The 16,094-nt window shown below is 35.9% G+C and overlaps 1 protein-coding gene and 1 long non-coding RNA gene across 2 annotated transcripts; both read right to left on the minus strand.

Moving 5' to 3' along the window:
* Nucleotides 1-4,324: 4,324 nt before the first annotated feature.
* On the minus strand, nt 4,325-7,326 carry LOC136068989 (protein neprosin-like). Its single transcript, XM_065776999.1, has 7 exons — nt 6,986-7,326; nt 6,324-6,410; nt 5,933-6,181; nt 5,661-5,825; nt 5,491-5,544; nt 5,243-5,389; nt 4,325-5,050 (listed from the first exon to the last, which is right to left on the minus strand). Exons 1-7 carry the CDS (start codon nt 7,184-7,186, stop codon nt 4,670-4,672), a joined length of 1,284 nt encoding a protein of 427 aa, XP_065633071.1. The 5' UTR covers nt 7,187-7,326; the 3' UTR covers nt 4,325-4,669.
* Nucleotides 7,327-10,149: 2,823 nt separating this feature from the next.
* Nucleotides 10,150-11,916, minus strand: LOC136068991 (uncharacterized). Its single transcript, XR_010630285.1, has 2 exons — nt 10,815-11,916; nt 10,150-10,239 (listed from the first exon to the last, which is right to left on the minus strand). It is a non-coding gene; the product is annotated as an uncharacterized LOC136068991 (long non-coding RNA).
* Between the last annotated feature and the right edge of the window lie 4,178 nt (nt 11,917-16,094).

Here is a 16,094-nt window from a genome sequence, read left to right on the forward strand (position 1 = left end):
TGAATCTCCAAAGGCCTTTGCCTCTTTTATTCTTAACTCTCAAAGAGCTTCTATTTCGGTAACACAAGCCTCACATTCTACCATGTTATTGGTTTCCTTGATGTTTAACTTGACGATCGAAGGTATATGGGATCCATCAGGGGTGATCAAAAGTACTCCTATCCTATTTCCATATTGGTTCACAGCTCCATCGAAATACATCTTCCATGCCCCTAGTTTGATGTCCAAAATATCCTTATTTGGGAAATCCTCTTTACCATTTTTTCCTTCTATGGGGTTCTTAGCACAAAATTCCGACACGGTGCTTCATTTGTTGGTTTTTCTAGCCACATACTTCAAGTTAACTTGTGCCAAGAGGATTAACCACCTTGATAACCTTCCACTTAAGGCAGGCTTCTCAAACTAATACTTCAATAGGTCCATTCTGGCTACTATCCATATTTTGAATGGTAGAATGATGTGTCTTAGTTTCTACAAGGCCTACACAAGAGTAAAGCATGACTTTTCTATAGGTGTGTGTTTAGTGTCATAATCATGGAATCTTTTGCTTAGGTAATAAACGGCTTTCTCATATTTCCGATTGCATCTTCTATGATTGAGAGATAAAGGAGTAGTGGCTTTCCATTCTTTAAGGGTACTAGGATAGGTGGATGGAGAAGGTATTCTTTAATGAGCTTGAAGGCTTTCTGACACTTCCATGCATGGGGTTCATTCTTTCTTGAAAGCTTAAAGATGGTTCACAAGTAGAGGTGAGCTTGGTTATGAATTGGCTGATGTATTGTAGTTGACCTAAAAATCCTCTTATTTCTTTCTCACTCTTAGGTGAAGGCATGTCTAATATGGCTTTAATATTTGACGGGTCAACCTCTGACGGGTTATCCTTTATCCAACTACTGGAGAGGAACTCTGACCAGCATTGGCAAAGAGCGTGGCCCTTACCACATGAAGCAAGAAAGCTTTAGCCATCTAAGCTCCATCCTCGGGAGTTGCTTGAGAATGAGAAGCAAAGTCCCTAGAAAGGAGGTAATACTAAACAATCTCGTTTGGATAAGCACAACCCAGTAGCTCCACTGCAAGAGCCCTCCCAAATGTGTCTCCAAGATGGAAAGCTAGACCACGAGACCTGAAACTCGTCAGCTTGTGGAAGTCGTAGAGATTTATGGACATCTCCCTACCAATAATGTGAAAGGTGTGGGTAGTGTCGCACCACCTTTAGACAAGAGCATGCACCAGTATCTTGATAATCGTACCAAACTCGGATAGAAGTTATAAAACCCTTACCCGTGAAAGGTGGAATGGCCCTATTTGGAAAATTGTATTTGGAAAACTGAAGTGAAAGAAAAGCATTGAATTCATGAAGGCTTAAAACTGTGTCTGCAACCCCAAACATGCGTACGCATGTATGAGACTGCATATGCACAAATGAACCCAGAATGTGTTCATTACTGTTCTTTGGCCCCCTTGGATCAAGACTTTTGGAACCCCTGGAATAGAAGAGATTGAGATAAAGATGAAAGCCATCTAGAATAGAAGAGATTGAGACAAAGACAAGAGCCACCTAAAGGCCAAAGCCACTTGGAGAAGTTTGAGGCAAGAGCCATAGATTGACACTACAAATATGTTCCATTTCTAGATCGTAAAAGCACCTTGTTTGTTTGATTAATGATTAAGGCCATTGGCCATATTAGTTTTTCTTTTTTGGTGACTCTAGGATAGTGAGTTACTTGGCTTTTGCTTGACAATTGGCAAAACAGGCTCTTGGATAGTGAGACTGTCGCTACTCATTTCCCGAGTAGCACTGATGGGACTTTAGACGTACGAATCCCACGCAACTTTTGGAGTTCCACCCTACCCCATATGTGCATATTGTTTGCCATGTGCATGGGTTAGGCTTGAGCTGTATGTCGAAAAAAAATAAAGATGATACTAGGTAGGTCTAGGACTAGTCTAGGGCATGTCCAAAGAAACTCTTTAGTTAAAGGATGTTTTTGGAAGAAGGAAATTGTTACAGGAACCCTAAGGGTTGCATACGTAGCCTTGAGCATGCATACACATTAGGGTTTCAAAAGAGATATGTAAGACAAGTTTGTATGGAAAATGCGGCAAAACTAATCCCACATCACTTGGGGAGAGCTCCGGCCCTTCTTTTTGAACACTATAAAAAGGCTTCACATCCCTTTTCCCAATCAACAAAATCTTCTCCAAAAAAGTGATTCAAGAGAAGCATACTTCCCATGAGGAAACCGCTCATCTTGGATGCTTATGCCCGCACGTCTCCTTTGTATCCTCTTTACAGTAAAGTTGGTACACTTTCAAATAAATTCAAACATGCCCAACAAAGATAGACATGATCTTCTCCCATTGTCTTTAGTCTTACCTAATATAGATTCCTGTACATTTACATTAGTTTCGTTGCACATATCCTATCTATATGGGTAAATACATCTTGTAATATTTTTCTATATAAGTAAATGAAAGATATCTCTATGATTCACCAAGAGACAGAGTTTCTCAAAATTCTTTAATATGCACATATGAGAATACAAATTATTTGTCCTACCTTTTGTCTTCGACTTTATGGTGCACTAATCATAGCTTGCCATGTATTTATTTGACTTTCCTTATAAAATAAATGTAAAGTTATGATTTGCAACTATGTTTCATGTTGGATTTATTTCATGACAAAAAGTGCTGTGAGTGTATTAAATTTTCCTTGTATTTCATAAGATTTTATTGTATTGGGTTTAGTATTAAGTTGGTGAAGAATCGAGCATGAAATGAAGATTAGTGCAGTTTCGCGACTAGCTAGCAAGAAGTTCTCGAGAAAGGTTCCTATAAAAATGGCGTATGAGAAGCATATGCTGGAAGCTGAAGAGTCAAGTGTCAGGTTGTATTTCTCGAGTACTTCGTGAGACAGGTCATCCCATGAGGTACCCTCGAAACTCTCTACCTGGAGGATTTTAAGTGTGACTTTCTAACCCTTCACCTATACTATATATACCCTCAATACCTACAAAAGAAAAAGAGACTATTCAGAGAGAAAACCACAGATAAGTTTCTACAACATAACACACCCACCTTTAGAGAGAGAGATACTCATCCTTTAGAGAGAAATCATTGTAGTTTCTTCTCCTTCCCTCTCCCATTGTCATACCTTGAGAGGAGATTTGTACCCAAACACAACCTACACCTATTCAAAGTGTAGAGAGTGTTTTGAAACTTGGAAAGTTTTTAGGATTTGCCAAAAGAAGCCGGTGAGGCTTGGTGGATGCAATTGGGCGGTATTGCGAAGGAAAGTTAGAGAAGACATGACTCCGAGAAGTCCGTTAGTAGCAAGAGCTTGGAGGATTCAAGTACATGGGGTAGACTAAGCTTAAAAGGTCTTTTGTTATTTGTATACTCCAACTTATTCACTAATGGATCGATTTTGACTTGGAGGGTTGCGAAGAGGTTTTTCATCGAATTCTTCAGTTTTATCTTCGATAACACATCTTAGTGTTATCTTGTGTTTGCATCTCTCTTCCCTTACTCTTATACTTTAAATTTATTGTTTATTGTTCATGTTTGTGCACTAGAGTAGTTTCAGTGATTGCGCTTCATTTACTCTTGTTTCACATTTAGATAATTTAGAGTAAAAGCAATCTAGCCGTTATTTTAAAATTGGGGTCTAAACAAGTTCGTGTGCTTTCATACAAATCTGAGCTTTCAATAAATAAAATTTAAAATGGAAAAAAATCAAACACTTGACATACCATAATTGCTAGAGCATAAAGTGATATATAGAAAGTGAGATAAAGAATTTGTATTTTACGTATGGTGCTCCCAAACAAACATTAGTAAGAACCAGTAGGATTCTTTCTACTCCAAGCTTTTTGCGGAGTGTTTTTTCTGGTACAATCCTTATGTGGGACAACAATTGGACAAATAGGCTGCATTAACAAGTTCAACCCAAAGTGCTTTGGACATTCTCATGCTCTTTAACATTCTTTTTGGCCATGTTATCACTATCTACCTTGCATATTGGGATCTAAGTAATACCTTCCAAATGAAAAACGTCATTTTCACCACGAATCTACTAGCTCTAGTACCACTTTTTGGAAGTTTGTGGGTCTTTACACAATCACATTCCTACTAAACACTGATACACCACTAAAATATGTGGAAGAGACTCACTTACAAGGCACACCAAGGTAAGTAGAATGAAGGTAGAAGAAGATGAGAACTCTTGGTTTGGAATGGAGGAAAGCATGAGCATATATACTACACCATGCAATCTTAAATTCCACTATATTAAATTACGCAATTTGAAAAATTTACTACTCCATACAATAACTCCTTATTTCATTAATGAAACGGAGAGTTTCATAATCTAAATTAAGCATAACTCACAACAATAGGGCTAGGGAAATTTAACACCTACTCTCCAACAAATTATATGGAGAGCATAAAAGGGAGTCAAATCTCTTAATCCAGAAAGAAGAACGAGAAAAAGATGTACAAAAGAGTGACAATTCGCAACTCACTAACCTAAACTATGTGTACATTAAAGAAGATAAGGGCATATGGCTTCTAGGTATATTTTTTGCGACATGAAAAGATGAAGAAAATAATTCTTCTTTTTCTTCTTTTGCCTTCTTTCTCCTTAATTTTGAAAGAATAATCTAAATGATCATAGACAATTGGGGTTTTTACCAGGACCACCATAATAAAAGTAGTTTCCCCAATTATCGCTGCTTTTCCTATTTTGGACATCATAGCAATTGGGTTGCTCAGTGAAAGTGGCAATGTCCTTGGGAGGCCTAAGATTGTTGGAGCCATCAACAATTTGGATATTCTTGAAGTAACTAGCTCTGCCAAACCCTTCTCCAGAGAAATGACCACTGCCCATTTGGGTTGAGGTGTGCTGCCCATCAGGCTGTGAGTTTACCACCTCTCCTCCCCATTCGACCATTGAAGCACTGTCAGATAAGTATGAGAACAGGAAGGCTGGCCAATATCCCAATACATGCTCATTCCCAAATTGCATCCACCAGTTTCCCTCTTTTGGGTCCTGTATATACCTCATTAATATGCCAATTAGTTTGTAATATTTTGAATGACAATTAAAGTTATAAAGCCTAAATATTTTGTAATATTTGTTACTATGAATGTTCTTTAGAGAAAAAAAAAATACATATGATATGCTCACATATCTGTACCCAAAAATTAGAAGTATTTCATATAAATGGAAATATTGTACTACCTTCCAGACAAGTATGCTAATATCATATTGGGAACCACCATAGCCGGAAACAGGGTAGATGCTTGCACCCATTGCAATTTGGTTGTTGATTTGAATAAAGCCAGAGCACAGCAAATTGTAGCAACCAGTGGCTTGATACGCATCACTCTGCAGCCATGATCAAAGACTTTTTTCAAAAACCAGTAAAAATAAACAATAAACAGGCTGGTGCTGATGGGGAAGTCAAAAATTAAAACACGGAAACTTACAGTCCAATAAGTGAAGAGTCTAGAGTTGCTATCTCCATATAGATCAGGGCTGACCTATTTTTCCCCACAAATAGTTTTGTGAATGAATATTATTAGTAAAGAAAATATTATAGAAAATAATATTAATAATAAAGAAAATAATATAGGATGAAATTAAATAATATATGCACCTGCCAGCCAGCTTCAATGCTATTAAGATCTTCACCAAAAGAACCACCTAGGATCCAGATTTGAGACAAGCTAAACTCATTAGGTTCTTGGATTTGGGGTCTCCACACGTTTATAGTTGCCTTAGCTCCGTAATACTTATCTCCTTCCACATAGACTATTGCATGCTAGAAAATCAACCGAAAGAAAAAAAGTTGAGTGTTGAGTTCTTAATATAATCAGTTGTAGATATCATTGAGCTCAAACCTATTATTGGTTAAAAATTAAGTTGTACCTGATGGCCACCTTGATCGATGAGATCAGGCTGAGCGGAACTTGGTTTAGGGATGGTAAGGTGTTTTTTCCTTCCATAACTTTTGATAGAGCTTGCCCTCAATAAATCATCTTCTTTAGTTCTTCTAACCGGAATTGTTCCTTCCGGGCACCTTCCATTCAAGTGCCATAGCTGATTAATGGACTTGGACTTCGAAGACACCTTGCTCTCATCGAATAAACGCCCTTCTGGGTGGAAACTTGGTCTCATCTACGACATGACAATGCAAGACCCCATACATAGTTGATATCAAATTATTATCGATACCAAATTAATGAAAGTTAATTAAAGACAAAAACTAGGATATATATATATATATATATATGAATGTATGTATTATGTATATAGCCACCTGAATTGTATGATTTTTGAAGAGAGGATGATCAAAAGCTGGCTGGTTGTTGATATGTATGCAGTCGATTATATCTCCATCCGAGCTCTGTTTTGGACATTTTCTCACACACAGAGACATCAGTCCGAATTCTCAGTTCTATTATAAAATTACACTAGTACTGGGCATGCTGAGATATAGTAGTACATGGGAGTCATGGAGACACCATTGCTCACAAAAGTGACTAATTCTAAGACTCAAGCAGCTGATAATCCTATAATACCCAAATGAGGTATATATAGGTAGAACACAAACTTTACTTAAAGCAAAATGTTAATCACTGTTATGTAAAAAAGAGAGAACAAAAGGAAAAGATGTTTTGGGTATTTTCTCGCACACAGAGATATCAGTCCGAATTCTCAGTTGTACCATAAAATTACACTACTACTGGGCATGCTGAGATATAGTAGTACATGGGAGTCATGGAGGCACCAAAGCCCACAAAAGTGAATAATTCCAAGACTGAAACAGCTGATAATCCTATAGTACCCAAATAAGGTATATATAGATAGAACACAAGCTTTAATTAAAGCAAAAGGTTAATCATTGTTATGTAAAAAGAGAGCAAAACGTAAAGATGGGAAATCTATAAATTAAATTGAGGTAGTATGTTAAGTAATAACCTTGATAGATTTATGAGCAGGCTTGTTCAAGAGCTTCAACTGCTGGTGCACCTCCATTTTAAGTTTCTGATCACTAAAGATGCTGTTATTATTATTTCTAATTCCAGCTGCTGCCATTGGTATGAGAAAGCACAAGCACAAGCCCAGGGCCATCTTTACCGCCCTCCACCACCTCCTCCCGCTTCCACAAGGCAGTGCCATGAGTGACTAACTCCAACCAAGTGGCGGGTTTAATTAAAGATGTATAATAGCTACTAGCTACAGGTTAAAACCAATACTTTGGTGGGTGGCTATTGAGTGCGTGACCTTTTATTTTTAAGTCTTCCTTCCTTATCTTATGCACCCCACCACCAAACCAACCCTTCCCTACAAGCTACAACTACATAATACAAACAAAGGAGCTTGGACATTTTTATCTTTTTTTTACAGGGCCTAGCCTTTTGAAAACGCCAAAAAAAAAAAACAAAAATTTCTGGTTACTGCAACAAACCAACAAATTGAACTGCCGACGCTTCCCTCTTCCCTTTGTATAAGGCTAGAAGAAAAAGAATATGAGAAATCCGTGGTTCATTCTTGATTCTTCCGCTGTTCCCTTTGCAATACTTAAACAGCATTTGTTCCTCCTCTATGGACTGTTCCACATGCTATATTTCTTTCTATAGGTATGCACAAACAAACTTCTACAAGGATCACCTTTTCCTAATCCTCTCGTTCGAAGTTTGAAACTGACACATTACACATAATTACTCAATTGCTCCTCAACTAACATAACCCTATTGTTGGCCATGTCTAAATGGGACTTTGAATTAGCTTTTTTACTTTAAAAAATCCAAACACAATTAACAAACTTGCATAACGATTGCGAATTTAGAAAGAACGCCGAGGAAGTAGTAAATGAAATTATGGAGGTTTTTTTTGTGTCTTTTTTGGATGTGTAGAAGAGAAAAGAGAACCTATTTTATTTTGTTATTGCACCCTTTGATTCTTTGATTGGTTTAAGAAGGTCATTAATTACCTTCAGGAAGCCTATTCAAATCAAGTCCTTGAAATTGCAGTTTTGATCATGTAAGCACCAAATGATAGCTAACCTAAAGGAGTTTGCAAAAACTAGTGTAACTTTTGGGGCTTTTAGCTTAAAGTGGGATAAAAGATTTATATTACTTAAAGATATTGACACATATATCTTATCAGTTTCCGAGATAATTTTACCGGTTTCGCTGATTTTTAAGTACACTGATTTAGAAAAAAAATTGACTTTTAAAATTTGTTTTTCTAATTTTTTTTTTCTCATTAAAATATTATTAAAAATTTTCAAAAATAATCTATTAACAAATTACAAAGCCCAATATTGATAATTCAATAAGAAAAATGCTAATAAGTGCCTTAAGGACATTAATTAAGAATTCAGTTAAAGAAACTTTTTATGGGAAAAGAAAAAAAAGAATTAATGTTTTGACAATCTTTTTCATTTATCATAAAAATAATGTCAAAATTTTCTTAAAATAGATTATTAATGAGTGCCCTTAAGACACCCGTTAGCATGATCCATTTAATAAATTTATTGCAATCATTTACCTCTGGCTACCGAGTCCGATATTTTCCTGTCATCTCAGAATGCACTGTGGATCCTAACTTTCACATGCATACATTGTCGCGGTCATGAATTGATTGGCCAATAGGCCTTCGTGACCAATAACATTACGTGATTTTGAATGGCTGGCCTAGGTATTGTGGCCGATAGTTTGTCCTGTTAGCAACATGTCGACAAGGATAATAAGTGCACTTGTCATCAAGTAATTGGACGCAGACAAAACCAGAGAGTATCACTGAGTGGCCGATAGTTTTTCTTTTCTTTTCTTTTCTTTTTCCGGTATCAAATAGGGTTGTAAATAAACCAACAATATTGAATTAGACTCGAGAAAAAACTTGTTTATATTAGTTAGTTTAAAAAATAAGTCAAGTTCAAGCCATAAGTTTATGTTTGATTTTTAAGTGAGTCAAGCTCAAATATAATAATTGTGTTTATGAACAAACCCGTAAACATGAAGGTTAAATTTAAATATATATATATATATTTATCTAAAAATATATTTAGATAAACTTGAAATTGAATTGTTTAAGTTTAATAATAAGTTCATATGATATTTATATATTATTTGTAGTTTATTGATGATACAAACAGTCTATTAGTAGTAAAAAGTCATATAGCTCATGATTTTATAATATATAGAAAAAGAATAATTCAATCATATAGCTCATGAACAAATTCAGGCTAGCTTGACAAGAAAATTAGTCATACTTGAACATAAAATCTTATTTAGAAATGAGTTCGAGCTCAACTTATGTTTAAAAAAATTTTAATGAATAAATCTAAACTTTTAATTCTCAGCTCAACTTGGCACGTTTATGGAACAGGATACAGCTACAAATATATTTGGCCTTCGGATATTTTCCCGAGATGCTAAAAGTGCGAATGGTTGTTGCATCCAATTTGATCTAGTCCCCACTCCCCACTATTATCTTTTCGTATTCAAATATATCTTAAATTCCCCAGGAAATTCCAGAAACTATTACACAAATTCTTTTATCCACTCAATGGCGCTCATCATATGGTTCGTATCATTACTCATAAATATTCTTCATTAAAATAATTAGAAACCTTTTTTTTAATCCTATACAAATATTAGTATGACATGACAAGATACCCAGAAAAATTGTCTGTGCTGCTAATAATCATTACTTTTCCAGATCAATTTGAAAGGCCAAAATTAAAACAAGTCACAGAGGTGCATGAATATTGTAAGTAGAACCACGATAAGTCAAAAAAAAAAAAAAAAAAGGATAAAAAATTACAGTTGTCCACCACTATTGTAGTGTGGGATTTCGAATATAATGGTCGAAGTGATGAGTGTATCATTTCCTGTGGAATCACAAGCTCGAAGTCTCATCTTGAAAAGTAATGAGGACAGCAGCCCTTACTACTGAAACCCATCATCAAGCATTTTCCCATCACAAAAAGGTCTACAGTTTGAAAGTGATATAATCCAAGAACATAACCGAAAGTCTTCCATGTGATTCAAAATTGTCCCCACCTTCCTTATCGTTGATCTTCACCATTATTATATATATATATATATATATGATGTATGTATTATGTATATAGCCACCTGAATTGTATGATTTTTGAAGAGAGGATGATCAAAAGCTGGCTGGTTGTTGATATGTATGCAGTCGATTATATCTCCATCCGAGCTCTGTTTTGGACATTTTCTCACACACAGAGACATCAGTCCGAATTCTCAGTTCTATTATAAAATTACACTAGTACTGGGCATGCTGAGATATAGTAGTACATGGGAGTCATGGAGACACCATTGCCCACAAAAGTGACTAATTCTAAGACTCAAGCAGCTGATAATCCTATAATACCCAAATGAGGTATATATAGGTAGAACACAAACTTTACTTAAAGCAAAATGTTAATCACTGTTATGTAAAAAAGAGAGAACAAAAGGAAAAGATGTTTTGGGTATTTTCTCGCACACAGAGATATCAGTCCGAATTCTCAGTTGTACCATAAAATTACACTACTACTGGGCATGCTGAGATATAGTAGTACATGGGAGTCATGGAGGCACCAAAGCCCACAAAAGTGAATAATTCCAAGACTGAAACAGCTGATAATCCTATAGTACCCAAATAAGGTATATATAGATAGAACACAAGCTTTAATTAAAGCAAAAGGTTAATCATTGTTATGTAAAAAGAGAGCAAAACGTAAAGATGGGAAATCTATAAATTAAATTGAGGTAGTATGTTAAGTAATAACCTTGATAGATTTATGAGCAGGCTTGTTCAAGAGCTTCAACTGCTGGTGCACCTCCATTTTAAGTTTCTGATCACTAAAGATGCTGTTATTATTATTTCTAATTCCAGCTGCTGCCATTGGTATGAGAAAGCACAAGCACAAGCCCAGGGCCATCTTTACCGCCCTCCACCACCTCCTCCCGCTTCCACAAGGCAGTGCCATGAGTGACTAACTCCAACCAAGTGGCGGGTTTAATTAAAGATGTATAATAGCTACTAGCTACAGGTTAAAACCAATACTTTGGTGGGTGGCTATTGAGTGCGTGACCTTTTATTTTTAAGTCTTCCTTCCTTATCTTATGCACCCCACCACCAAACCAACCCTTCCCTACAAGCTACAACTACATAATACAAACAAAGGAGCTTGGACATTTTTATCTTTTTTTTACAGGGCCTAGCCTTTTGAAAACGCCAAAAAAAAAAAACAAAAATTTCTGGTTACTGCAACAAACCAACAAATTGAACTGCCGACGCTTCCCTCTTCCCTTTGTATAAGGCTAGAAGAAAAAGAATATGAGAAATCCGTGGTTCATTCTTGATTCTTCCGCTGTTCCCTTTGCAATACTTAAACAGCATTTGTTCCTCCTCTATGGACTGTTCCACATGCTATATTTCTTTCTATAGGTATGCACAAACAAACTTCTACAAGGATCACCTTTTCCTAATCCTCTCGTTCGAAGTTTGAAACTGACACATTACACATAATTACTCAATTGCTCCTCAACTAACATAACCCTATTGTTGGCCATGTCTAAATGGGACTTTGAATTAGCTTTTTTACTTTAAAAAATCCAAACACAATTAACAAACTTGCATAACGATTGCGAATTTAGAAAGAACGCCGAGGAAGTAGTAAATGAAATTATGGAGGTTTTTTTTGTGTCTTTTTTGGATGTGTAGAAGAGAAAAGAGAACCTATTTTATTTTGTTATTGCACCCTTTGATTCTTTGATTGGTTTAAGAAGGTCATTAATTACCTTCAGGAAGCCTATTCAAATCAAGTCCTTGAAATTGCAGTTTTGATCATGTAAGCACCAAAAGATAGCTAACCTAAAGGAGTTTGCAAAAACTAGTGTAACTTTTGGGGCTTTTAGCTTAAAGTGGGATAAAAGATTTATATTACTTAAAGATATTGACACATATATCTTATCAGTTTCCGAGATAATTTTACCGGTTTCGCTGATTAAGTACACTGATTTAGAAAAAAAATTGACTTTTAAAATTTGTTTTTCTAATTTTTTTTTCTCATTAAAATATTATTAAAAATTTTCAAAAATAATCTATTAACAAATTACAGAGCCCAATATTGATAATTCAATAAGAAAAATGCTAATGAGTGCCTTAAGGACATTAATTAAGAATTCAGTTAAAGAAACTTTTTATGGGAAAAGAAAAAAAAGAATTAATGTTTTGACAATCTTTTTCATTTATCATAAAAATAATGTCAAAATTTTCTTAAAATATATTATTAATGAGTGCCCTTAAGACAGCCGTTAGCATGATCCATTTAATAAATTTATTGCAATCATTTACCTCTGGCTACCGAGTCCGATATTTTCCTGTCATCTCAGAATGCACTGTGGATCCTAACTTTCACATGCATACATTGTCGCGGTCATGAATTGATTGGCCAATAGGCCTTCGTGACCAATAACATTACGTGATTTTGAATGGCTGGCCTAGGTATTGTGGCCGATAGTTTGTCCTGTTAGCAACATGTCGACAAGGATAATAAGTGCACTTGTCATCAAGTAATTGGACGCAGACAAAACCAGAGAGTATCCCTGAGTGGCCGATAGTTTTTCTTTTCTTTTCTTTTCTTTTTCCGGTATCAAATAGGGTTGTAAATAAACCAACAATATTGAATTAGACTCGAGAAAAAACTTGTTTATATTAGTTAGTTTAAAAAATAAGTCAAGTTCAAGCCATAAGTTTATGTTTGATTTTTAAGTGAGTCAAGCTAAAATATAATAATTGTGTTTATGAACAAACTCGTAAACATGAAGGTTAAATTTAAAGGCGAAAAGCACATTTTCATCCTTACATTTTCACACGATTTCCATTTTGGTCCCTAAATTTTTTTTTTACCGCTTTTAGTCCCTATCCTGGAAAACGCCTATTGTTTTAGTCCCTGCCGTTACATCAGAGACGGAAAATGCTGACGTGGCAAACGGATGGCACTGTTGGCTGACGTGGCCATTAAAATAATAATAAAAAATGTTATTTGGTATTAAAAAATTAAAAAATTAATTTTAACTAAGTAAAAAATTAAAAACAAAAATAAAAACAAAAAATTACATCAATTGAGATCTAAGTGTGATTGTTTATTCATGTTCAACATGAATAAACAAGAACTTAAACCTAGATTACAAGAACACAGCCCCAAATCACAAGAACGAAGAACATAGTACTCAAAGATTTTCTTTTCCAACATTTCTCATAACACAAATTCAACTAAATACATAGAATTTCATCCCAAACATATCTCCAAAACCTGTAAATCAAAACCCAACCAAATAAACAACAAAACATCTAAATCATCCAACATCAAACCAAAATCCATAAATTCCAAACCACAAATCCTCAACAAAACCCAGAATCATCAACATCGATTTGTGCAGCCAGAGCCTCCGCCAGGCCGCGCGGTTCCTCCATCGAGCCAGCAGCCGCCGTGTGATGCGTGGGCCGTTAATGGTGGTTTGGGAGATCGCGGCGAAGCAGCTCGAGGAGCGCCAGAGCGACTGGGCCTACTCGAAGCCCGTGGTGATCCCCGAATCTCACCGATTCGTGCAGCACCAGAGCCTCCGCCAGGCCGCACGGTTCCTCCGTCAAGCCAGCAGCCGCCGTGTGATGCGTGGGCCGTTGACGGTGGTTCGTGAGATCGCGGCGAAGCAGCTCGAGGAGCGCCACAGCGACATCCCATGACAGATCCTCGAATCTCGCCTTTGACAGATCCGGACATCCCATGACAGATCCGATCCTGTGGGTTTGTCACTTGTGGAACCCAAGAGCTGAGAGGATGAGAGAGTGGGGGAACTCTTGAGATTCAGAGTCTGGCTGGGTTGGTGTTTGTGTTGGCCAGATCTGTGATCTTATATTTAATTTTGTGTTTGGGTTGTGTTGGGCGGGGTTTGTGATCTGTGATCTGTGATTTTATATTTAATTTTGTGACCTTATTTTTTGAGTTATTTGTGATTTTTGGTTTTCAATTTTGAGATCTTAAGTCTGAGTTGGTGTTCTTAGTGTTCTTCTTCAAGATGCTTTTTGATCTTAATTCATATANTCCTTATCGTTGATCTTCACCATTAATTATTTAATTATATATTTATATATATATATACTAGTCGCTAACCCTAAGATTCACGAGAATAGTATTGGATAGTTTTAGGAGAAAAAAAAGTCATTTTTTAGTAGGAGTAGTAAGCAAAAATGCATGAAATTTATAATAAAAAAATAATAGTAAAAAATAGCACAAAATGTTATTAGTTAGACAAAAGAAAAGAATGTTTTTTTATTTACTAGTTTTTTGTGGGAATAAATAAGAGATAGAGTATTGTGTCTCTAGTTTAATTTTTGTTGTATATATAATATATATAAGATAGATTGTTGTTAGACATATGTGTTTTTACTTGTTAAGAACATATGTCACTTATTTATGTAAATTGGCTAATCTTTTGACAAAACGCACTCTACTTGTAATTTGGTAGTTCTAAGTTTTTTAATACTTTAAGAAACAAGGTTTCAAAGTCAAGTGTTGAAGTCATCAAGTCTGTCCAAGAAAAAGCAAGCTGAAGTTCAATTTATTAAATCTCGACACCTTCTCGATAGCTACCTCACACTTGCTATTTGTCGAGATTTATAAAACCAGATTTTCTGATCTGATTTTTTTGAGATCTGTGAATATGCTTTTGGGCTTTTTTTTCTTCTAACCCTAAACATATAAAAGGATTGTTTTAAAAGCCGTCAAATTGTACACAAGTTGCAAAAGAATTGAGCAATCTCTGTCAAGCAAATTGTGATCAAAAGAAGAAATTCTTGACTAGTTCATCTTCTCTCAAGAAGTTGCTGTGTATTTGCACCAAAGGGTTTTGTAACCAAGCATCTTCCTGTTATTCATCATAAAGATGAACTGAAGAACTTTGCAGCCAACCTCTCCTTCTTAGTTGGTGTTTTGAAGCCGCGTACTGGGATCCGGCATTGGTTAGTCACGTACTTGGGAGCCGTGCATCAAAGGTGGGACTGTCGCTACAGATCAAGTCCAATTGGGTATTGGGGTAAGGGTTCAACTGTAGGTTGGTAAGGTACTTGAGATTCCTTTACTTGTAACCGCTTGATTTGATAATAGTGGAGTTTCGGGAGTGGTGACCTGAAAATCACCGGTGGGGTTTTTGCCGTTAGGGTTTTTCCCATTCGTAAACAAATCACGTGTTATTTAATTCCGCTGCATATTTAGTTTTTGGTGATTTGTTTGTGCTTCCATGCAATTGCATGATTAATTGATTAATTAACAACTTGGCTAATTAATTAATTAGGTTTAATCACAAAGGGTCATTCAGATTGTGGCCTATTAAGTGGTATCAGAGCAGGCATACTCTGATTAGGTTTAATCTTTGTTGTGTTGATCCATTGACCCTGTTGTCATGGCTGTAACTGGCTTGAAGAGATCCTTGTTTTCAAATACATCTTGTTTTTCTAATCACTATTTTTTGAGTGTTTCAGAAAATACAAGTCTAAAAGTTATTTGAATTCTTTTATAATGACTATTGGAAAGGATCTCAGTTTGGCTAAGAAGAAACTAGACTGTCTCAGAATAAAAATGTGCAAAGGAGTTTGTTAGAAGAGTAAAAGTTAAAGGCTTAGCTCATCAAAGGCAGTTGAGTAAAGAACCATTCCCTTTGATTTGTCATCCAAGCATGAAGTGTGTTTCATGATGAAGTTTGCTTTCAAAGTAATGGATACATGTCTATGGTATCTTGACAGTGGTTGCTCAAGACACATGACTGGAGACCATCTCTCTTCAAGATCTTTGAGCCTAAAAAGGGTGGCAATGTGACTTTTGGTGATGGAAGCAAGTCACAAATTAAAGGGAAATGAATCATATCTCTACCAGGACTTCCAGACATTGCAAATGTTCTTTTTGTAGAAGGTCTAAGGGTGAACCTTTTGAGCATAAGTCAGATATGTGATCAAGACTTCATGGTATTATTCTCAAAAGGAAAGTGTCTTGTCATGGATGAGTCTA

Source organism: Quercus suber, unplaced genomic scaffold (assembly GCF_002906115.3).
Source record: "Quercus suber isolate HL8 unplaced genomic scaffold, Cork oak 2.0 scaffold_146, whole genome shotgun sequence".
NCBI classification, from domain to species: domain Eukaryota; kingdom Viridiplantae; phylum Streptophyta; class Magnoliopsida; order Fagales; family Fagaceae; genus Quercus; species Quercus suber.